Below are 24,396 nucleotides of genomic sequence, written 5' to 3'. Positions count from 1 at the left end.
AGAAAAAAGGAGAAAGACCCAAAAATAATTGAAAAAAAGAAGGGGCACGATGAAGTACCATCACAGGTGAATCATCCCCACAGGGACAGTGGCCATTTAAAGAATGAGGGAAGGACCCACCACCATATTCTCAGGGAAAATTGAGATGGGCCTAATGCTGTCCATAGGAAGTACCACGCATCCCACAAATAAACAAGGAGAATTGCTTTGCAATGCATGTCCCCTATCAAATTTCAGTTCAATATCATTAAATACATCCCTTTATTTGGGCAGTGTATAATGCCACGTTCAGTGCCGGAAAAAAAAAAAGTAACGCGATGTACATACATGAAGCAAAAACATGCATATGGCTTATATGCATATGTAATATATCAGTGGTTATATACCAGGAATAATTCCAATTGCACTGGGCCATGGACTACTAACACATAGGCCAAAGGCCTGCCTAACATAATAAAAATAACCCGATGTACATACATGAAGCAAAAACATGCGTACAGCTTATGTGCATGTATTGTAGTACATCGTGGTTATATACTTGGGATCATTGCAATTGCACTGGTGCCATGGAATAACATGCAGGCCTAATTGGAGTAGAGTCAGGCCAGCTGCCCAGCCAAGGAGTGTAAAGCAGTGTGGTGGAGTCAAAGCAGCTGAAAACTGGTATTTTCTAAGTTGAAAAAGAGCATAACTCCATGAGAAATTGAGGAAATGCCCCAAAACTCAAACTTGCTCTGTAACTCAGCATAATCGAACCATGTACCCAAGTTTCAGCTGAATATGTTAAGGGGTATGGGAAAAAGTCGAGGAAACCACAGGTGGGACGGACAGATGGATGGACGGACAGACAGACAGACGGAGAGCAACCGAGAGTCCTCTCCGGGTATGGGACTAATAAGAAGTTGTATTTAGCTTCATTTAGCAACAGTATCAAACCTTTTTCAAATAGCATAAATTGGTTAGAAAGGAGGACATACAGTACATTCAGAAAGTATTCAGACCCCTTCACTTTTTTCACATTTTGTTATGTTGCAGCCTCATGCTGAAATCTTTTTAATTCATTTTTTCCCTCATCAATCTACACTCAATACCCCATAATGACAAAGAGAAAACAGGATTTTAGAAAGTTTTGCAAATTTATTAAAAAGAAAACACTGAAATATCACATTTACATAAGTATTCAGACCCTTTGCTATGACACTTGAAATTTAGCTCAGGTGCCTCCCATTTCTCTTGATCATCTTTGAGATGTTTCTACACCTTGATTGGAGTCCATCTGTGGTAAATTCAATTGATTGGACATGATTTGGAAAGGCACACACCTGTCTATATAAGGTCTCACAGCTGACAATGCATATCAGAGCAAAAACCAAGCCATGACGTCGAAGGAACTGCCTGCAGAGCTCAGAGACAGGATTGTGTCGAGGCACAGATCTGGGGAATCCTACAAAAATATTTCTGCTGGCAAGCCACAATGTGGGCAAGCCACATTTAAAGTTGGCCTCCAAAGCCAGTCGCCGACTGGGCATCCTCCTTCGTGCGAAGTCTTCCTTGGCACAACTGAACTTCTATCGACCTACAACATATTCATAGACAGCCTTCTGTACCTTATCTTATCCCTCATTCTTATCCACATCCCTAGTTTGTCCGTCTGTATATTTTGTCCCTGGGCCATGCTATTGGCATTTCCCCCTCTCTTTCAGCTGTTCCTTTTGTTCTGTTGTGTCCTGATCCATTCTGTGTTCTAGCTCTTCCACGAGCCTGAATCTTAAATAATAATAAAAAAGTCAAATTTCATATTTTCTTTTCATATTTTCAAATTTCATAGATTCACTTTTGTTAAGAAACAGAGTGGCGACCCGTCCAGGATTATTCCCTCTAGCCTCGACACCTCTATGTGTCTGAAGACAAAAAGAGAACCATTCATTCATACATTATGTACTCCCTTTCTACCCACCCCAGAGTGTGTTGGGGATACTTGCACAAGCATCGTGAGATAAATCTAAAAGGCATGATCTGTGTATGTGGAAGCCTGGGATGCTTACTAATGTCGATTGTCCTAAGTCCAATATTTAAAAAATCATAACTGCAATGGCATTCTAGGCCCCATCCTATTCTCACAAAACCACTCTGACATAAAATTCCGTAGCTAGGGCTTTGGCGGTAAGGGAGAGTGGGGGGGGAGGGAGTACAATTACTTACTTTGCCTGGATTATGCAACCGAAAGTCCTTTGCATTATGGAGGAAGATAAACCGAGAATGCCACCAAGTGGCAAGTTGATCACAGAGCTCCGGCAACCCAGAAACAACAGGCTGTACCTCTTCCTGTCTGGTTTTTCACAAACAGACCCAAGATTAATGTCACTAATTATGCACATTCTTTCCACATTTTAACAAACCTGCACTTCATTTGTATACAACTTCATACAATAATTAATGTCATACAAATTCATTATTGTCTTTATTTAATCAATTACAGGCCTGCTCCAGGAAACAGATAGGATTATCCTGCAGATTTTGTGGCAGACCACTCCTGGTTAAGCCAAATACTAAAAAACAAAATGTATGAATTCATCAATTAACACCTGTTATTTATTTTATTTTTACAGATTTTATCCAGGGAACATTATCCAAGACTGGAAAATGTATTGGTGATTAGAACAAACAGTATATTTTTGGTGGTGAAACTAATCTGTACATGTCACAACAATACAAGCTTGTACATACTTTAGAGCCAAGCTCCTTCAAAAAGACAGTCCAATTGACTGGAAACTATGTATTCATTGTCATACTGAAACACAAGAACTATTTGACTTGCTCCTGATCCTATAAAGGTCTGCAGAAAGAGAAGAGGCTGATGCCTGCCTGTCTGAAGGAGGAGCGATGATAATGGTAGAACCACCTTTAGAGGCCATTTCTCCCCACAGAGCGGGGGTTGGCCTTTTTTCGGGCACCATGGTCCCCTTTTTGAAGCAATGTTATTATGGCCGGATGCCCTTCCTGCCGCCAACCTTGTTAGTCGCCTCTTGCGACACACAGGGAATTACCAGTGAACTGGTACTCAATTTGCCGACCTCGGAAGGATGACAGGCTGAGTCAACCCCCCTGGTGTTAATTCAGCGATCGACCGGGATTCGAGCCGAGGATCCTAGGATCCCAAGCCGGCACCCTAACCGCTAAGCCAACACAGAGATGATAATGGTAGAGGGTGGAATAATCAGCCATGACATAAGCAAAATTTTCCAGGGATTCAGAATAATCATTGATGAAGATAAAGAGCAAGACTGGGCCCAGGACACCACCCTGGTGCACTCCAGCATTTTTTGGTAGAGGAGATAAGACAATCCTATGAAGAGCTACACCGACTTCCACCAGGTGCTTCTTTTTTTTTTTTTTGTATACAAGATCGAGGCGCTGTAAGAGCTAACATCAATCACAAAAAAAAACAAAAACGGACACACAAAACATACAAGATGGAGACAAGATGGGGAGAGAGAGGGAAGCACACAAGTACAACTGCAGAGCACAGGGACATTGGAAGATCTGTGGGAGAGAGAGGGCTTGGGGGGAGGAGGCATGGGAAGGCTTGTTGAAAAGTTTGTGGTACTTATGTATGATAGAACCAGTGAATTGTGCAAGATCAATTGGACAAGGCAGCATCTGGTCTCAGGAAAGTCAAGAGTCCTAGAGGATATCCCACCAACACAGGCAGTCCTCAAACAACAAACTGTGCATGCATCCTATCAGGGAGAAGGTGTATGGGAACAGGCATTGCAATTAGATCCACAATTACTCAACACCTCAAATTGGGGATGGGAGAGGACAAATGGGGAGCTAAAATGGATTTTACTTGATCAGGCTCAAAATAGGCGCTACACGCAAGTGTTACAAAGCCAACCTTAAGTGTACTACTTTGTGCTACTATGAAGGAAACCTTTCAGGACTAAACACAGGTTTTGCCTCATTTTCATGATCTCAATATGATTTTGATGGCATGGAATTATGTCAATAATATTTCTGATACATAAAGAACCTCCAATTTTATATTAAATCAGTGATTAAGTTGAGAGTAATCCTAAAACTAGCGTTTCTCTTTACCTGGGGAAAAGATTGGCAAAAGTCGAGTATGATATTTGTTCAATATAAGAGTTTCAAAAAAACTGATTTTGTCAAAGATAAGTAATCTGGTTTCATTATGTAGACTTGTGATTATGTTTAAGCTTACATCTTTAAATACTATATTGATTATCATATATCTAGGTACAAATTATTTTATTAATAAACTAGAACAATGCGACTATGTCGCCAATATGCCTCCGCATAGTCCCACAATGGGTAGATGCCATCAGTCTGCATATATGTATGGGTAGTGGATCACGTTTGTGAAGTTTTGTGTTGATTGGATAAGGTTCGTTTTCCTATTCAAGATGGCTGCCAAACCACGTGACCTATGACATCATCATTTTCAAACTATATGCAACAGTGCTGTTTGATATTTGTAAAATTTTGCATCGCTAGGGTGAGCGGTTTCAGAGATATAATTATTTAATATTTTTCTTCAATCCAAAATGGCTGCCAAACCATGTGACCTATGATGTCATAAATTTTATATTTCAATACAAATGGGTCATAGATCATCTGCATGCAATTTCTGATTTTTAGGATAAGGAATTTGATTAAAACATTTTTGTCTGGTATACCACATCACCTATGATGTCATCATTATCATGTTTTTGTTCCGCATTGGGAGTACTTGAAAATGTGCTAAGTTTCACATTTTTCCATACAGCAGTTTCCGATAAATATTTTTTAAATATACTTTTTTTTTTGCCTTTAATCCAAGATGGCTGCTATACCACGTGACCTACGACGTCACAATTATCATAAAAACATTCTGCATGGGTGTCACTCCTACCCTGAAGGTTTCGTCTCAATCGGGCATATGGTTGCTGAGAAAAACGAGGTTTAGCCCAGACGGACGTACAGACGGATGGACAACCCCAAAACATAATGCCTCCGGCGACTTTGTCAGCGGAGGCATAAACATATAGGTGCAATAATTGGTAAGAGCTTATCTTTTGGTTGAAGATGTAAAAATTGATTGTTAACATCCAGTATCTCATATCTGATGAGTAATACAACTAGACAGAACACTTGGAATAATGTTTTTGCAATTAAAATGTGTAAAATGAAAATAACACAGCAATTTTAATTTATCATGCTCATAAAGCTATTCATTTAAATTATTTTACACAATTCAATTATATTTAATTACAATTATACGCATGTAATGTGCAGGCTCGATGGGCCTACCGGCCTCCTGCGCTGAAGTTACACTGGATTTCCCTTAGCGTTACGATACAAATATACATAAACATACTGACTGTTTCTTCCACAGCCACCAGGGAGCCACTGTTGACTGCTGAATATCCAAAAATGTTCAGCCTAGTTCAAAGTTCAGGATATGCCAGAGCTTCTGGGAAGCAATGCAGGATAGGTATGTTTAGAGACATCTGATCATGAACGTCACCAGAAGTCGGACACGACTTGAAGGAACGAGAAAACCCATTACAATTTTAGATGTAACATATGTGTTTATTTATCTGTTTCACTTCAATGCATTCCTAGACTGCTGGACAAAACGAGTTGAAAACTTGAGTTTGTACTTGTGGTGCATAGGAAGAGGTCTTAGGGGGTTAAAAAAAAGTCATAGTCCCCACGGTTCAGGGTGGGAGAGAATGTCTCTCTCCATCTCTCTATGTAAATGTATATAGTGTCAAGCCACCTGGTGGAAGCCAATATTACTATTACTAAAATACTCCAAAGACATCACAGAATGGGAGAATTAACTCGTACGTAAGGACAGGTTCTTTGCTAGTACAGCATATAAAAATAAACAAAAACAAGTCAGGAGACGACAATTGTTCACGAGCGAGCGGTATTCAATGACAAAGGATGGACTGTAACCGAAACAGGCCCGGAAATGTCAAAACGAAGGTTACTGACCTTGAAATGAGATAGAAAATAATGTATAATCAGTTATGAGGTTAGTTAGCTGCACAATATCAAAAATTCGGTGAAAAATGAAATGAAAAAAAAAAAAAAATGAAAATAAATAAATAAAATGAAACATCGAGCTCCGTGGGGCTAGACACATGACATTGGCCTAACCAAATATCGAAACCGCTGTCAGATTCCACCAAACCCCTCAGAGAAGATGTAGCTTGAACTCGATTACCCCCTAAAAAGACATCTTTACGCCCACTCTAGGCAGGACGCAACTAGATCATGATATCAACCTCCCACCCAAGTTTCATCAATATCGGATGATATCATCGGGTAGTTATGCTGCGGACAGACACACAGACATACACACACACACGACGAATATAGTGGTCACTTGATAACTCGTGAACCAACAAGACCGATAGTATAATAACGACGTGTTCAGGATTGTTTGATACCTTAGTTGAAGAGGATAGTATGATTTGGGTGGGGATACTAGTTAGCAGTTAGAAAATAATGTAAGTATTTACATTTTTTGGACTTCAGGCATGGATGGACAGCCGGTTCGTGAATGACTTGGGTAAAAAAAGAAAAAGGCAAATGGCAAGCGATGAACCAATAAATTCCACATTCCTGTGTCACCTTCAGTCGAACGGCAGACATTGACAGCACGTTCGCTATATTTTCATTCCAAACAGCATCATTCATCATTCCAATCACCAGTTAATACGACAGTATTAATATATCAAAATATAATTTAAAATCATGATTGTATTGAGATATTATCAAACCAGCGAACCATTATCATCCATCACCTCCCTCACCCCACCCCCCTGAACCCCCAAAGTAACCATTTTCCAAATTTCCAGTTTTTCTTTACTGAGAGTTTTCTCTTTTACCGACCTTGTCCACCCCTTCCCCTCATTTTTACCCACATCCCTTGTTGTCCGAGTCTCCCTCTACTTTGTCCCTTGGGCCTGCTGTTGGCGTCTCCCACCCCACTTCTCTTTCTCCTGCTCCTTTTGTACTGTTGTGTCCAAAATCCGTTCTGTGCTGTAGCTCTTCCACAAGCCTCGACTTTGTATAGAAAAAAGTCTTTTTCAAAAAGCTTTACTGGCAAAGACAATGTGAACATAAAATATACAAAAAAAGATACAAGTAATGATCAGTTTAGTCACATCATTTTAACGTCGTTGGAAAATAGGGGACATTATTTTCAGTTTAAGTCGTCAATCAGTTTAAGACATTGACAAATAACATATTGTTGCAGATTTGAAAAATGTACCCTAAGGGAACACATTCATGTACACTTAGGAATCGCCAGACAGTTATTTCCATATTCTGTGTGAATATTCCATATTCCTTTGCCCATTGTCTAAGGGTTTGGGTATGGGCAAATGTGATGTTATAATAGTCTATGTATTCCTGGTGTGATGACTTCCCATTTGCGCTATATCTCTTTCTTTAGCTATATGCCGCTATATCTCCACCATTGGACCATTACAATAATCTCTTTCTCTCAATCCACCATCGGTCCGTTCAAGCAATCCCTTTCTCTCAATCCACTATCAGTCCGAACCTCAGTTGATCAACCCCTTCTTTACCCCCATCAGACCTTCCTTAAACCCCTCAAGCGGTTTATTCTCGTCCTTCAGTCCATATGTACATTCAATCCACTCATTCTTTCATTCCCTCATATTCAATCCATCTGTTCATCCATACCCCTCACCATTCAGATCCCAAATTTTTTTTATCATTCCCAATTATCTATCTGTTCATACGTTCCTCATCCGACAATTATCCTCACAATATTAACAACCTGTTCGGCCGCGGAGTTATCCGTGGCTTGGTAGCCTTAGGGTCGGCGAGTCTGAGAACGCACCTTGAGAGCCCAGCACGTGTGCCAATATAATATGAATGAATGATCGTTTTAAGGCCATTTTTCCCCGCTGGAGCGGGGGTTAGCCTTGCGGGCCCCATGACAATCATGGTTCCCTGTTTGAGGCAATATTTTTATGGCCGGATGCCCTTCCTGTGCCAATACAGTACCATTATGAGAATATGGAGAAATTAATAATTAATCACAGAGAAAAGCCCTCATCAGCCCCACCACAGCACTAGTACAGCGGATAAGCTCTCATATTTTAACAAATTGTGCATTTTTTGAGAAAAGCATGAAATTTCTAGCATATTTAGTATATACCATAAGGTTTATTTTCAGATGTGGAGGGAAGTCAGATTTGACCTCTGAGGACCGTGAGAGGTCAAATCCAAAATGGCCGCCAGTCCACCGGGTCTAATGTTCAAACGCGCTTATAGGTGTCATTTCCAACTAAATTGGGGATGCCCAATCATTTGGTGATACTTTTGAGATCGCCAGAACTCAAGGACATGCATTTAGGTCACGGTCAAGGTCAAATTACGTTAAATATCTATTTTTATGATACTGCAGTTGGAACTGCTATTGGAAAAAGTTCATTTGAACTTTTAAAACTTTATTTTTTCAGGTAGAGGGATAGGTACAGAACACCCAAAGACCAGAAATGATGAAAAAAAAGTGTTTACACTGCAAGGAATGATGCAATAACCTCTGAAAAAATAACTGTAGTTAACCAAGTATGTCCACCAAAGCTTACATTAAATCAAGTGCAATGATGAAAATTGGTAATGATCTAAATCTAACAGTCTCCAGAACAGAAGCACAGTGCAGTGCACTTGAATGCAGCTTTGGCACACTTGCAGCGTCCAGTGCACCCTTTCTTGCAGCCACAGTCGATCAATTCATGGTACGATTTTGATGCTTCAGGAAGAGTGGTCCAAAGAGGCTGCCACCCAGTTGTCTCCTTTGTCCAGCCCCAGTCAGGTGGGTCTGGCATCTCTGGATCCATGACCAATGCCTGGTTACAACAGTTGGCCTGGTAGCAAGTGTGCTTGATGTGCTGCTTGAGTGTTTCCTGGGTTGGAGGAATGTTCTCTAGAGTTCTACACTTCTGTGTGAAGAGCTGTTTCCTGGCATCATTCACTTCCGTGCTTTCACTGGTTCTATCGTACATCAGCACCACAAATCGCTCTAGCAGTAACATTGAGCCTTCACTGACCTCACTTGGCATGCCTAGGAGTTCATTGAAAGCATCATTCACCTCTGGGCATCCCCAATTTAGTTGGAAATGACACCTATAATGTTTTTCTACACTATTTGGTTCCAAAATTAAGCGCTTTGAACATTAGACTCGGTGGACTGGTGGCCATTTTGGATTTGACCTCTCACGGTTCTCAGAGGTCAAATCTGACTTCCCTCCACATCTGAAAATAAACCTTATGGTATGCACTAACTATGTTAAAAATTTCATGCTTTTCTCATAAAATGCACAATTTTTATGTTTATCTGCTGCACTACACCTCAAGTGTGAGACAAAGTGTTGTTGTTTTTTATCACTTCCATGCTTATTTATTTACCATTGAGCTTCAGTGTGTGTCCAAGTCATGACATTTTTAGCATTTGAGCTTTTGTCATGAAATCTTCAAAAAAAACCTTAATTATGAGAATATGGAGAACAGAAATTAATAAAATATACAATTTTTAAAAACTTGTTTCTGTTAAATTTACTCCTGGGGGTGCGTTTCTTGACCAAGCAGATAGTTAGTGCTTGCCAAGCCAGCCATTCCTTAACAGTTTTGAATGGAGTGCTTGCTTTAGTCAGTTTGGTGCTTAAGCCACTCAGCAAGTGCTCTGTGAAGGAATCGCCAGTGGTCGTGAAGTAAAGGTGTGAAGTCATGAAGTGGTCGTGAAGTGACCTCTGTGAAGGTGTGAAGGAATCCTGTGTTGTCAGGATGACTTCTTGTAACAAGAAACTTGGTAACTGGACACACTCCAGGGTATGGGAGGTGTAAGAGAAATAGAGTTCCTGATTTACAGTTTGACTCCGCCGCCAGGACGGGGTTCAGGTCGATCAAACCAGAAGAGACAATAGCCAGGGAGTGGCACTAAGGTGTTAGGGACATCTTGTTGGAGGAAGAATTCTGTTAAACAGATGACGTCCAGTTTATCGGCAGCGGCCTGGATTGAGGTCCACACATTTAGGGAGAAGGAGCTGCTGATAGGGCATATGAATGTGGAAAGGAGCGAGGAGGGTGAAGCTGCATCTGTGGTGTGATTTGTGAAAGGACCGGAGAGGATCAAGCCAAGATCAGGCAATTCATTTTGTGTTTTGATGAGGAGGCTGTACGATGATCCTGTTCCATGCACTAGCCAACATACAGAAGACGTACTATCGGACGACGAGGCGGTCACTTCTATTTCTTCATCTGCATAACTCCATCACTTGCCTCTCCACAAACCTCGACACTCAAGGCACATCGCCCCCCCCCCCCGCGCCCCCCCCCCCCCCCATGTAAATGGGAGCAAACATACCCAATGTAAATATATATGTACCTGTAAAAACTATAAGTACCAATTACGCATCTTATTTCATTGTTTCATGTAATATACAATTTTATTTATATGTAAATGCATCTTGTACTGTACTTTCCTTTATTATTTTGTATTATTCTTCCTCATTAAATTGTATAATATGTGATTTTTAAAGACTTTACATATGGAGTATTGGAGTGCTGGAACGCCTGTCCTGTTTTTAGTTAATTATAATGATAAATAACTAATCAGTTTAAGCCATGTTTTCCAAGAATGCAATGCTGGCGTAAACTGATTATTACCAGTATATCAGTTACTATTCAATGGGCTGACAGGATGGCCTAGAGGTACGGTTTGAATCCTGACCCAGCTATAAACTGTGATCCCAGTGTTTCACAGGCAGGGTGATTCATCAATGTGTGTGCCGTCCCTCGGATGGACATCCCGTCTGCCAGCCTTTGTTGGTGTACTTTAAAGATCCAATTGTATCCTTCGCGGAAGTAGTGAGCTATCACCGGCACCATGGTCAAATTCCAAATTCCTGCCTTAACCAGCAGAGGGCATTGTATCAGCAGCACAGCCACGCCCTCAGCCAATGATGCTACTCCGCAACCTAATGATGCTACTCCTAAGCTGCATACAAACTAAGAAGTTACGATTCAATGTAGTAATATATCCTATGGGTTAATTAATCATCCCTCGATAATTATATAGTATTCAAAATATTATATTTTCATTCTTACCTTTCACAAGCTGGTGTGTTCCACCTATTTACTGCAAAAAAAGGAAAGGTGAGAAATCGATCAATTACTTCACAGAAAACCTTAAAATGACAATGCAAGATCTTTCCTTCATGAGCCAAAGCTTTTGCACAATATTGTGAAATGCAAGGACAAGCTGCCAAAATAACAAGCGTTACGCCTAGGTCCCCCGTTGGTGAAGTGATGCGAGTTGACAAAGTGGAAGACGCAAGATGGCCATCTTGGATTTGTTAGGCAGTAAAAGTAAAAAAGGCAGTAAAATAGGCTATATTGTTTTTCCAATTTCAGCTTTGGTCTTCAGCATTTTCAGGTTTGGACTCCCGCATAACATTATTTTCCCGGGTGCCGCACAAACGACTGCACCGATCGCAACCTGACGAATGAAAACACACAGTTAAAAATAATGACCTCGGACAAAGACCTTTTATAAGGACATGGGTTGAATCCCTGCTTGAGAAAATGCCAAACCCCTCCCCGCCATCACGGTCGTCTCTCCAACTCACAATCCCAGGAGATATGCGGAAAGGAGGACGCAAAACCAATTATCTTCTTTTTGATTCATATATAAACATCATTAAAAGTAAATAATGACCTCGGCCAAAGTTCAAACGACGTGGGTTTAATCTCTACATGAGAGAATTCCACATAGCTATTTGGGCGGTGTATAAGCTAACAGATCGCTGTCTCCATCAATCTTGCCAAGGCTGTAACACCTATCGGCTCAAAATCCTTTTAACTGTTGACTTGGTAGTTTTTACAATGAAGGAAACATTAACAATGTTGTTGAAAGTATATTTTTTATATTGATGTTATTTAATTTGTGATTGGAGTTATGCTGTATGGAATGAAAAAAAGAGATATCGAGTTCAAGTGAATGACGAAATGCTGCGATGGTTTCTACTTTCGAAACGTGAAATTCGCGGATCGCCATATGCAGATTCGCCACGGTCCCACGGTCGATGTTTCTATAAGTGAGCGTACCCGTTTATTTGCGTACGGGTACGCTTTTCATGGACGTCCTTCACAAACTTGCTGTCCATGTCTGACGTGTGACTGAAGGTACCACAGGAATGTGGAATTTATTGGTTTCATGTTTTAGCATTTGCCATTTCTGCATTGTCTGTTTGCTTCTGACCTCCCACCCGTGCGTAGCACGGGTACCTCACTAGTATAAAGAATAGCGTGATCCACAATGACCACTCCTGTGGATATATTTTAAATTATTTTGGGATTATAATAACGGTAATTAACTCCCCAAAGATTATTCTCACCTGACACGTCATCTGTAAACAAACTCGCACAAAAAACTTATCCAGGTGTCCCATTACCAATCAGCTTGCCAAGCCAGTCGTCCCTCACCAACCGTTTCCATGGAGCCGAGTGCTAGCTTGAGTGCTAACTGGAGCGAACCCCGCTCTGGTCATATGTAGATAGTGAGTGACATCAGCAATTAGTCATTACCTCCACCTTGGATTACCATCGACCAGGTAAGCTGTTCATCTCATGGGTTTCAGTTAAAAACATGGTGTTCATGTTCAGTGTTCTATTTTGCTTTTGGCTGAAATCACAGGAATTCCCGTTAGTGGAAAGTGACCAAAAACATCACTTTTCACAAGCAAGAAACTTTATTTTATATTAAATAAGATTTTGAAATGTTTAACGATGTTATTATAATTATTATTATATTATTGTTTGGTTCTCAGCAGGGAAGTTTCAACTCTATAGTATTTGCCTGATCAGAGTCGCTGATTCGGCTTATGTTTATGTTGACGTCTTTCATTCATCATGTGAACATGTCATGTTCACCGGGGGGATTAAGATCCGCCAAGGTGACGGATGGCCAATCGAGCTTAACTCCGTGGCGTTCACTCAAACAATGGTGGCTCTTCTTTACACGCGCAGGAGCGGAGGTTAGCGAAGCTCTTACCTGCACGGATTCAACTGGAGCGTCCTCGAACAACGAACGATTAAACAAGACAGGCACGGATTTAAAATGCAATAAATAAAGGGTTTAATAAAAGAAATGCCAGGGAACAGAAATGCACTGCAAAACTAATTCCTAAATTGGGGTGCCCCCACACGGACTCGTAAAACAGCACAATGGGATTAATAAAAGAAAAATAAATGTGTTTGTGTGTACTCGGCTTTGAGCGGCCCTCAACCTCTGTCGGTCCTTGAACGGGTCCCTGAGTCTGTGTGTGGGAAAACACACGCCTTGGCGTGAAGTCCGTTCACCGCCAGCCGCCGAGCGCAAAGCGAGTATCTTGTCAATAGCCGAATAAAGCTTGCCCCCCATAGTTAGTCCACAAGCAACACGGCCCATTAGAATTAGTTATGTCATAGTATGTGTAAGAGTAGGCCATTTCCCTAGTGACATCTGCGTTGTGTAAAGAAATGAGCTTAGGTCCTTTTCATTTTGCGGCCACCCTTCATTTTCATCAATGGGCAAACTCGATCCCGTGCCCCATTTTGGCTGATCCCTCCGTGTGTGGTGCTTTAGCTGCCAGCAGCATTAGCTGCCTTTTGCTCGCTCAAACTAGTCGGGTAACCACGAGGTAGGCCTAAGAAGAGGGAGGAGCGCGAGGGTCGAGGTGTGGCCGCGTCAAGCAGCGTGTCAGAAGGCGGTGACGGTAAGAGCAACAGCCAACCAGGGCTGAGAGGGCATGGCTTGATAGGGCGTGGCAAGAAACGTCTGGTGAGTTCCAGACGGTTCCAAAGGCGTGGCAATAAAACCCTTTGCGCGAGGCCCCCACCTCAGTTGAGCTATGAGAAGGGAGAGGCGCTTACAAAGGACTCGTGGGGAAAGGGCGTGCTGAGAGGACTGCAACGAATTGCGCTTTGTTAAAGGGCTGTATGAGGACCGAGCGAACTGGCTGATACGAGAGAACTGATCCAGAGCACTCGTGTGAGAACAGCACTGAGAGGACCAGCGTGCACATGACAGTTTCGAGGCATTGATTGAGAAGCGCATTGAGAAGCGCGTATTGAACTGTCCATTTATTACGTACGCGGCTGAGCCGCAAGTGTAACCGCCAAAGCCAGCCCTACCGTTCCCGCAATAATCCCGTGCGCGCCAAACGACACGTGGAGAGCTCCTGCCCTCTGTTCATCTACTTCGCGGTGCGAGTTGGGGACCGGAGAGCGAGCTGCCTGGACGCCATCCTTGGACCATCAACCTGTTCGTCTGCAACCCCGTGTGAGTGTGTCTGAGTGTGACGGGCCCGTTTGTCCAGGGAATAGGTTAAGACTGTTTAAGGCTGCACTGTGTATTCTTCTTCTTCTTATTGTACAAAGTGTAAATAAATAGTGTTATTCCTTTCTTCCAAATTCGACCGTTTCAGTCATTTTCTCCATTGGGTAAGCGTGGCACGATTAAGAACCGCTTGGATCGGGTTTAGTCATTGCTAACGGCTCGGGTCACGGGTTCACTACCGCTCGGCGTTTCCACCAACACCCGTGATTCGGGCGGAGCTTATTTCCTCGTTTCTGGGCGGCGTGAGTACTTAGGTATTAGTGATTAGTCCTACGACCCTACTTCGCGCTGTCCAGGAGTGACGTCATAGGTCCCGGGTACCGTCGGCTAGTAAAAGGCAAGGGGACTAATCCCCCCTTGGTAAGGGGAAAAGGCCGGCGCTGAGATCCGCAACAATATTATTGTTTGGTTCTCGGCAGGGAAGTTTCAACTCTTATAGTATTTGCCTGATCAGAGTCGCTGATTCGGCTTATGTTTATGTTGACATCTTTCATTCATCATGTGAACATGTCGCGTTCACCGGGGGGGATTAAGATCCACCAAGGTGACGGATGGCCAATCGAGCTTTAACTCCGTGGCGTTCACTCAAACAATGGTGGCTCTTCTTTACACGCGCAGGAGCGGAGGTTAGCGAAGCTCTTACCTGCACGGATTCAACTGGAGCGTCCTCAAACCACGAACGATTAAACAAGACAGGCACGGATTTAAAATGCAATAAATAAAGGGTTTAATAAAAGAAATGCCAGGGAACAGAAATGCACGGTAAAACCAATTCCTAAATTGGGGCGCCCCAACACTGACTCGTAAAACAGCACAATAGGATTAATAAAAGAAAAATAAATGTGTTTGTGTGTACTCGGCTTTGAGCGGCCCTCAACCTCTGTCGGTCCTTGAACAGGTCCCTGAGTCTGTGTGGGAAAACACACGCCTTGGCGCGAAGTCCGTTCACCGCCAGCCGCCGAGCGCAAAGCGAGTATCTTGTCAATAGCTGAAAGTTGTGCAGAGCTGACAATTGTTTTGGAAAATGCATTAAATGGGTTTATATATGAAAAGATTTTTCTTCAGCAAACATTTAAATTGTCCCAGTATTATTTTGCGGTATGTTAGTAGGTACATGATTGAATAGCTGATGGAATGTTCTGTGATTACAAGTTGAGAGGTTGCTGGTATGAAAATCACTGAAATTTGATCTGTCGGTGTCGTGAGAAATAGTAATTCAAATGTGGATACTGATTTTTATGAAGTTTGATCTACCAGCAAATAATATACGGTTGGGCCACCAAAAATACTTGTGGTCCACCAAAAAATAAAATCCATTTAGATGGCCTGGCGGACCACAAAAAAAAAAAAAAAGAAGTTAAGCCTGACCCCTGATGCTGTACTGTTGAAAACAACAGTGGAAACTAGAATGGCACTCAGTAGACAGTTTATGTTTTCTAACCACCGATAGGTCAGATATGGATTCGGACCTGAAACAAAAGCTAATCGGCTTGTTATTCTCACTTAGCCAACTCATCCACCAAGTTTTGTAACAAGTTGTCCACAACTTTTTGAAATTTGCTACATATCGTTTTTGGCCCTATCACTCAATGGTGAACTTTAAAAATTCTCGTATCTGTTTGGATCTTCACCAAAATCGAACTGATTCGTCCTTGGCACACACCCAACCTATCCAAGTTTTGTCAGAGTCCGTCCACAATTTTTGAGATATCCTGACAAACAAACAGGTGAAAGCATAACCTCCATCCACCTTCGGTGGTGGAGGTAATTATGAAACCCATTATTTAACATGATTACCAGCAATGAAACGTTTTGAAGCATAGACTTTTGTTTTGAAACAAGTACAATACTCACGTCGTATATGTGGCCATAAGTTGTAGATACAAGACTGCAAAGCGATGAGTAGTAGAAGAGCGGAGGCCACAAATGTGTATGGCCGAAAGACACCCATCATCTTGAATAACATCCTGAAGAAAATTATAGGAAGCAATAAGATAACTAGCATTGGAATCACACTCCTGTACGTTATCATATGATACACAAAGGTCTTACATACAGCTTTAAATGCATATCAGTACAAATAGCAAAAGGTGAATACCAAAGAATAATATCCCAACAAAATCGTCTTAGACCGAGGAAACCTCAGCATATAAGATGTTGGAAAGAATGGCTCAAGGGTTATTCAATACAAAATGAAACTAGAACGCACTCGTAGAGAGCATACCTCCACCAGGCTAAACAATTTACGGTTTGTATCCCACCGATAGGTCGGATCGAGATCAAGACCAAAACCAAAATCTAATCGGCTTGTTCTTGTCACCTACCCAACTTATCCATCTAGTTTTGTCATAAGTCATCCACAACTTTTTGAAATAAGTTATAAATTGTTTGTCCCTGTCACTCAAAGGTGAAGAATCACTTAAAATTTTAAAATAATTCTCTTATCTGGAGCCGGATTCATAGTCACCAAAATCGAATTAATCCTTCCTTGTCACACACACAACCTGTCCACCAAGTTTCGTCCGAACCCGTCCACAACTTTTTGAGATACCATGTTCACAAACAAGTAAACAGACAGGCAGTCAGACAGACAGGGGTGAAAACAACCTCCGTCCACTTTCCGTGGCAGAGGTAACTAGTGAGTTCATAGAACATGTTACCCCAGGCAATATTCAAGTACGCGCTTCAATTTTACCAAAATAGTCGTTTTATTTTCAATTCAAGAGTTTAACACTATTGAAGCAGCCTTATACACCACTCATATTTAACATGTCCATGTACAGCAAATCTGGAGGTTCTTGGAAGTGACAACAATGCGATTTGTGTTCTACAATGTTTAAGTTTACAATCCAATTCAAATTAAATTAAGATTGTAAAAGTCATACAAATAAATCACTTCCGGGTTTTACCACCGTTTATGCAGTTACACGAGTTATTTGTGCCTGTTGTTCGTGTCCTTTATAATGTCCTTTAAAACAGTTTTCTGTTTGGAATGATTTTCAATTTTGTTTGCCAGGCAGGTGGACAGAGTAGGGAAATAATCTCATTCCTCTCTGCGCATGTGCGATCAGGACAAATTCAGAAACAAAGCACTGTTAAATGACAGGTTTGTTTTCCGATCCATGCTCCGATTCGTGTTCAAAATATAACATTCGATTTATAAATATGTTTTTCCTCGATCATAAACCGACGTATACAGACAGACTTTTCGCTTCGTGTGTGCGGGGTAAAAAGTTCTGATAGAATGGTGTAGAGGTAGCGCACTTGCCTTTGAAGGATATACTATCTGGTCTTGGTTACCAACTACAATCACCCTCCCTAGTTGTTGCTTCACAGGCAGGTTGTCGCCTCGAAAGGTGCACCACAAGTTAACTTGACGACCTGTATCAATTGCTGGTGGACATTAAAGATCCCATGGTGTCAAGTCAGTACCCTGGCCAAACAACAAATTCATGGCCTAACTCGCTATACAAAGTAACAGAGGAAGGAGAGAACCTTAAGAGGGACATTGCTGTGATGAACTAAATTATATAATCACATTTACAATACAGCAAAGTAATAAAGGCAGAGTAAGGCAATTAACAAATTATTTTACAAAATGAAAGATAGCTTGATAATGTGTGAAGTATAGTTTTGTATGCCAAATAGAGAACTTGTTCACAAACTCCAGTGTCTTGATGTGTTGTACTTCATTTCCATTTCCCACTTTTTTCAATCCTGTGTTTTTAAATGATTAAAAATAAAATAAAATGGGGGCAATACCCCTGGGCGCTCACCTGGTAGAATAAAGCAGTATACTACACTGACTAAAGGTATTTTAAACAGTATCACGGTATTTTAAACCAATTTCAATGGTTGCTAGAAGACAGGGCAGCATGTACAATCATACTAAGGTATTCATGACTTAAAACAAACAAAAAAATACCTATTTGGGGGGGCAACCCCCTACCCTCCCCAAGGGCCCAATTTTCTGATTGCCATGAACAAGCTTTGGTACATCACGGGTGGTGAAGGTTGTGGTCGAGTTTCATCAAAATCACGTGCGCAGTTTCAGAGAAGAAAGCAAATACCTATTTTGGGGGGTAAAACCTGGACCCACTTTGACCCTCCAGGAGACCCTCTTAGACCCAGATTTTTTTTTTAATGCTGTGAACAAACTTTAGTCACAACATAACAAATATAATTTGTGCCAAGTTTGGTCAAAATCCCATCAGCGGTTTCGGAGAGGAAGCTGCAAGTGTTTACGGACTGACGCTGTGCCATCACATCAGCTCCCCGGAACTACGTTCCAGGTGAGCTAATAAAATTAATATATGTGGATTGTGTGTGTCTTTGTGTAGTATTCATTATCTTGTTAATGGCAACATCACAAGTTATTAAGCAAATACAATTATGTATGGATCAATGAATAACTATCAGGAACCATATAAATATTACACAGGGTGTCCATAAAGTCCTTGTGCAACTTTGAACTTTTATAACTTTCGATGTACACGTTATATAAAAAACGATAATAGGTTTATTAAAGTATAATTCATAAAGTTTTTCTCAATACAGTTCTTTTTTTTTTTTAGGCTTCAACCCAACATTTTAGGCTTTTAGGCTTCAACACAACAAGCCTGGTGTTGGCTTAGCGTTTAGGGTGCCGGCTTGGGATCCTAGGATCCTGGGTTTGAATCCGGTCATCGCTGAATTAACGCCAGGGGGGTTGACTCAGCCTGTCATCCTTCCGAGATCGGAAAATCGAGTACCAGCTTGCTGGGATGAATGATCCCGGTGTGTACCCCAGTTTAGAATAGGTACACCGTATCCCTGCACATCGTAAGAGGCGACCAAGGGTTGGCGTCAGGAAGGGCATCCGGCCATAAAAACATTGCCTCAAACAGGGAACCATGTTTGTCATGGGGTCCGCAAGGCTAGCTCCCGCTCTAGCGGGGAAAAATGGCCTTAAAACGATCATTATAAACTGCCATCTTTTGTAATACATTATTCAATACGATTTTCCAAACTTGTTGAAAACATTCTCCAGTTGCTTCTGAGTATTTTCATGAATTGGATTTGTGTTCGTCGCCCTAAGTTCGTCCAAACAATGTGCTTTTGATGAGTAAACAACAGTTTTACATAACCCCATAAAATGTAGTCCAATGGGGACAGGACAGGTCCAGGAGCACAAGGTGGCCAAGCAATTGGTCCACGTGTACTGAACCACTTATCTAGGAAGACGTCATTCAAGAACCGTCTCACATTCGAAGCGTAGTCTCGCTGGTACAAAGTGATACGTGAAAGATTTAATCGTCATAGTTCGGGAACAAAATGCGGTAATTGTGGTGGTTAAACTTCATCAGTGGTTGTGCACAAAATAGTAGTTAGTAGGTGGTAGTTTAGTGAAAGGTCAATGCAAACAAACAAACAAACAAACTAACTAAAATGCATTTTGACTTAAAACTGTTTCAATGTTGAGCGTTTTGTTTTTCCACCACAATCATCACGATTTATTAACACGACAAACAATTATGTTCAATCTGAACCAAATTACTCGCATTACACGTGGGCTGCTTCAACCAACCATCACATTAGATTATCGAACAGCTCGATGGTTTCTCCTGAACATTTAATATCGTGTTTAACAACAAAGTAACTTCAAGGTTAAAAAAAAAAAGCATTAATTTTATCATATTCATCCCCAGACAGGAAACTACGAATGTCAGACTGGCCTTTTAGCTTGTCTGGACCAAAAAGTGTCCAGGTGAGGCATTAGCATCTTGCGGTGTCCGTTAGTCAGCGTGTCAGAGTGTCAGTCAGGCTGTATGTAAACACTCAGAACTTCTCCGAAACTACACGCACAATTTCGATGAAATTGACCACAAGCTTCATCACCCGTGATGTACCAAAGTTTGTTCATGGCATAAAAATTATAGGATAGAAAATATCATGGTTTTGGATTGGTGATAACATGAGATGGCTGTGAACAGGTGTATTGAAGACCTGGAGGGAACAATGACATTGAAGAGTATGGGGAAGTTGATCGATTCCACAGGTGGGGTAAAAAAAAAAAAGAGGAACAAATGAGTGGAGGTGAGCAGTGAACCTGGATTCAAGTAGTTTCATCAGAAGGGGGTTGAAGGTGGACTGTGTGAGCCTCACAGAAACCTGGAGGGGGGGCCATATCACGGAAAGAGCAGAGGTCCAAGACCAAAAATGAGGTGGTAGAAAACCGAGAGACCACTGACCTGTCTGCATTGGCAAAGTGATAGGCCCATCGACTCAGCTTCATTGCGGGAGATTCCAATAATCTTGAAGGAGTTTCAGGTAGGAGTTCAGGTGTGCCAAGGATGGACGGATGATGCTCAAGGCTTGGCAGGTCAACTTTGAAATGTGGTTTGCCCAGGAAAGATCATGGCCGAAGACCCAAATTCTCTGTGTATGGCACATCGTGGCTCCCGGTGGGACAGGGTATTCCGGGGGGGTTAAGCAGTCCTTAACTGTGGGATAATTAAGCAGCCTGTTGGGAGGGGTTCTTCGCTCGGTCTAATGAACCTCCACAATTATCATCAATATCAATACAATTACTAAAATGTTTCGAGTTCTTCAAATGAATCGCCAAAGGGATTTACATTAAAAATGTCGAATTTATCAATGGTGGAGAGGTGGCAAGGGAGGGGGGGGGAGGTAGGGGACGGGGGGGGGCGAGGTGGGACGGGAGGGGGGCGAGGTGGGACGGGAGGGGGGGGAGGTAGGGGACGGGGGGGGAGGTGGGTGGAAGGTGGGGTGGGAGTGGGGGAGGTGGAGGTAGGGAGCGGGGGGGGGGAGGTGGGTGGAAGGTGGGGTGGGAGTGGGGGAGTGGAGGTAGGGGGCGGGGGGGGGGGATGTGGGTGGAAGGTGGTGTGGGAGTGGGGGGGGGGGGAGGGGAGGGAGAGATCGTTTGGAAAACCTTTGGAGACGTTAAGCCGGTTGTCTCGTCTGCAAGCACCTCATTTATACATCTTCAGACAAGAGTGAAACTTATATTTATAAATATTGTTTGCTATTGTTAAGGGGTCTGATGAACGCCATCGGTCGCAAGACAGCACAATGGTGTAGGTAGGGTTATTGATGGAGGGAGAGGGTTCCCTTAGACGTAAAGCATCCGCGACCAGGGTGCAGCTGCGCTGGCCGCATTGGTGCGTCAGTCACTCAGGAGTCAGTGTATGGAAGTACCAGTGTGCCCATCCCTGCTGCACCAAAGCCTCTCACCAACGTGAGTACATACGGTGTTGTAGGTGACGCTCTCAAACTTGCCCAAAGTATAAATATACGAAATCCTCATGAGAAGCATTTAAAGTGCAAGTCATGCTAATGGGGCCGAAAGAGCAGGTGCTCAATGGGGCCCAAGGAGCAGGTGCTCAAGCGATAAAGCTCAGAGCCCATGACAAGGAAAATCGGGAAAAGCCTCCGGCCTACCAGAAGAGTCCGTGCATGGCGAAGAAAAGGAGAGCGCTGTGTCGCGGTTTCTGCCACACCAACACCTGGTGCAGGTACATCACCGTCACTCCACGGGGCCGAAACATGTGAAACAGCCAGTCCCGAATGGCGCCCTTGTCGTCTTCACCACAGTCTTCGGCAGCGCCGAGCGCAGAGTCCATCCCGCCACTCGCCATCGCCCCGACCGCTGTCGCTCTCCCGCCCCTCGCACTGCTTTCTGCTGCTGGCCGCGGTTTCCTCTCACGAAATAAGTGAAAATTATAATCAAGTAGAAGAATACTTGAATAATTAAATATTTAATAGATTCTCTCTTTATTTAATATTAATAACCGCCTTCCTCAGTCAAACCGCTAACCACCGGTGAGGTACCACTCGGCCCCCCTCGCGAAACCGAACTTTTACATGTACATTGTGCTGTGGTAAATTTAGGTACCGTACTTTTTTATTTTAAACGATTCACTGCTTTCGTTGCAACTTTCTGTGTTGAAGTGTTTTCCTTTCTTCCTCAGTAAAGCGACAATCATGTTATTTATTCACTGAAGATGATGAATCATTCAACCGACGACGTATGATGTGACGTTTATAAATATTCAGGGTTCTTCTTCGTCTTTAACGGCCAACATTGACGCAACTTTCCTGCATCTGTTCCGAGTCTTCACGAACCTGCTGGGCAAGCTTGACGAGTCAGGGTATGAATTTCTAAATTGTTCAGGATGCCGGCGATAGATCGCCTACCCTTCGCGAAGGACACCTTGGGATCTTTAACGTCCACCATCTAAACCAGCAGACGGGTCTCCCGTGTAACGTCCATTTGGGAGATGGGGCACACGTTCCTGCGGGTGATCACCCGGATGGCTGTTTATGGCTGGGTCGGGATTCGAACCCATGCTGGGCACACTTCAAGGCGAGTGTGCGTAGCTCCCCCGCCCAGGCCATCTTGCCACTTGCCAGCCAGCCCCACGTATATTCATGGATCACATCATCACATAATAAATATTTATTGAAACTGTACAGTGAACACCCATTATTTAAATTCACGGAATGCATTACTTTTTGAACATTGGTGATGACTGATGACATTCGGCAGAAAACGATTAATATTTCCACACAGTCGACTTTTAGTTTCATGGCTTTCAAGCTTTGTTCAGGTAATCCGACGAATTTTTATGATCCTTCACCATGATGCACACAATGCACAGACATCCATCCGTATGTTGTCGTGACTGGAGTATTATTATGAGAGATGCATTTGAAGGCAGCATGGCAGGCAGCTCAATATACTCCAGGACTTGCCAGGCCAAAGCAAACTCCAGGACTTGCCGTGACAAAGCAACTCCCTGGCAACGTGACAAAGGAAACTCCCTGGCAACGTGACAAAGCAAACTTCCTAGCAACCTGACAAAGCAAACTTCCTGGCAACGTGACAAAGCAAACTTCCTGGCAACCTGACAAAGCAAACTTCCTGGCAACGTGACAAAGGAAACTCCCTGGCAACCTGACAAAGCAAACTTCCTGGCAACCTGACAAAGCAAACTTCCTGGCAACGTGACAAAGGAAACTCCCTGGCAACGTGACCAAGCAAACTTCCTGGCAACGTGACAAAGCAAGTTTGCTTTGACACGTTGCCAGGGAGCTTGCTTTGTCACGTTGCCAGGGGATTTGCTTTGTCACGTTGACAGACAGCTTGCTTTGACACGTTGCCAGGGGATTTGCTTTGACACGTTGCCAGGGACCTTGATTTGTCACGTTGCCAGGGGATTTGCTTTGTCACGTTGACAGAGAGCTTGCCTTGTCACGTTGCCAGGGGATTTGCTTTGTCACGTTGACAAAGAGCTTGTTTTGTCAGGTTGCCAGGTGATTTGCTTTGTCACGTTGCCAGGAAGCTTGATTTGTCACGTTGCCAGGGAGCTTGCTTTGTCATGTTGCAAGGGGATTTGCTTTGTGATGTTCCCAGGTAATTTGCTTTGTCACGTTGCCAGGGAGCTTGCTTTGTCACGTTGCCAGGAAGTTTGCTTTGTCAGGTTGCCAGGAAGTTTGCTTTGTCAGGTTGCCAGGAAGTTTGCTTTGTCACGTTGCCAGGGAGCTTGCTTTGTCAGGTTGCCAGGAAGTTTGCTTTGTCAGATTGCCAGAAAGTTTGCTTTGTCACGTTGACAGAGAGCTTGCTTTGTCACATTGCCAGGAAGTTTTATTTGTCATGTTGCCAGGAAGTTTGCTTTGTCAGGTTGCCAGTAAGTTTGCTTTGCCAGGTTGCCAGTAAATTTGCTTTGTCAGGTTGCCAGGAAGTTTGCTTTGTCCCCTTGCCAGGAAGTTTGCTTTGTCGCGTTGTCAGGAAGTTTGCTTTGTCGCGTGCCAGGAAGTTTTATTTGTCATGCTGCCAGGAACTTCCTGGCAACATGACAAAGCAAACTTCCTGGCAACCTGACAAAGCAAGCTCCCTGGCAACGTGACAAAGCAAACTTCCTGGCAACCTGACAAAGCAAACTTCCTGGCAACATGACAAAGCA

At 42.8% G+C, this 24,396-nt stretch overlaps 1 protein-coding gene across 2 annotated transcripts in view; it reads right to left on the bottom strand.

Annotated features, from left to right (window-relative positions):
- The window catches only part of LOC137431644 (reticulophagy regulator 3), a 60,764-nt gene extending 38,456 nt beyond the window's left edge, over nucleotides 1-22,308 (bottom strand). Inside the window, exons 1-4 of one of the 2 annotated variants that reach the window (XM_068123198.2) lie at nucleotides 21,872-22,308; nucleotides 16,286-16,398; nucleotides 11,161-11,191; nucleotides 2,203-2,329 (exon numbers count right to left, since the gene is read on the bottom strand). In XM_068123198.2, the coding sequence (XP_067979299.2) occupies nucleotides 2,203-2,329; nucleotides 11,161-11,191; nucleotides 16,286-16,398; nucleotides 21,872-22,068 (468 nt within the window). In that variant the 5' untranslated portion in view covers nucleotides 22,069-22,308. The remainder of the gene's footprint in view (nucleotides 1-2,202; nucleotides 2,330-11,160; nucleotides 11,192-16,285; nucleotides 16,399-21,871) is intronic. The other variant, XM_068123197.2, reaches the window with a different exon arrangement.
- Nucleotides 22,309-24,396: the final 2,088 nt, after the last annotated feature.

The sequence above is a fragment of the Myxine glutinosa genome, chromosome 7 (genome assembly GCF_964187855.1).
Source record: "Myxine glutinosa chromosome 7, kmMyxGlut1.1, whole genome shotgun sequence".
Classification (NCBI taxonomy): domain Eukaryota; kingdom Metazoa; phylum Chordata; class Myxini; order Myxiniformes; family Myxinidae; genus Myxine; species Myxine glutinosa.
Note: the sequence above shows the minus strand (reverse complement) of the source record. Positions and strands in the feature narration are given on the sequence as shown.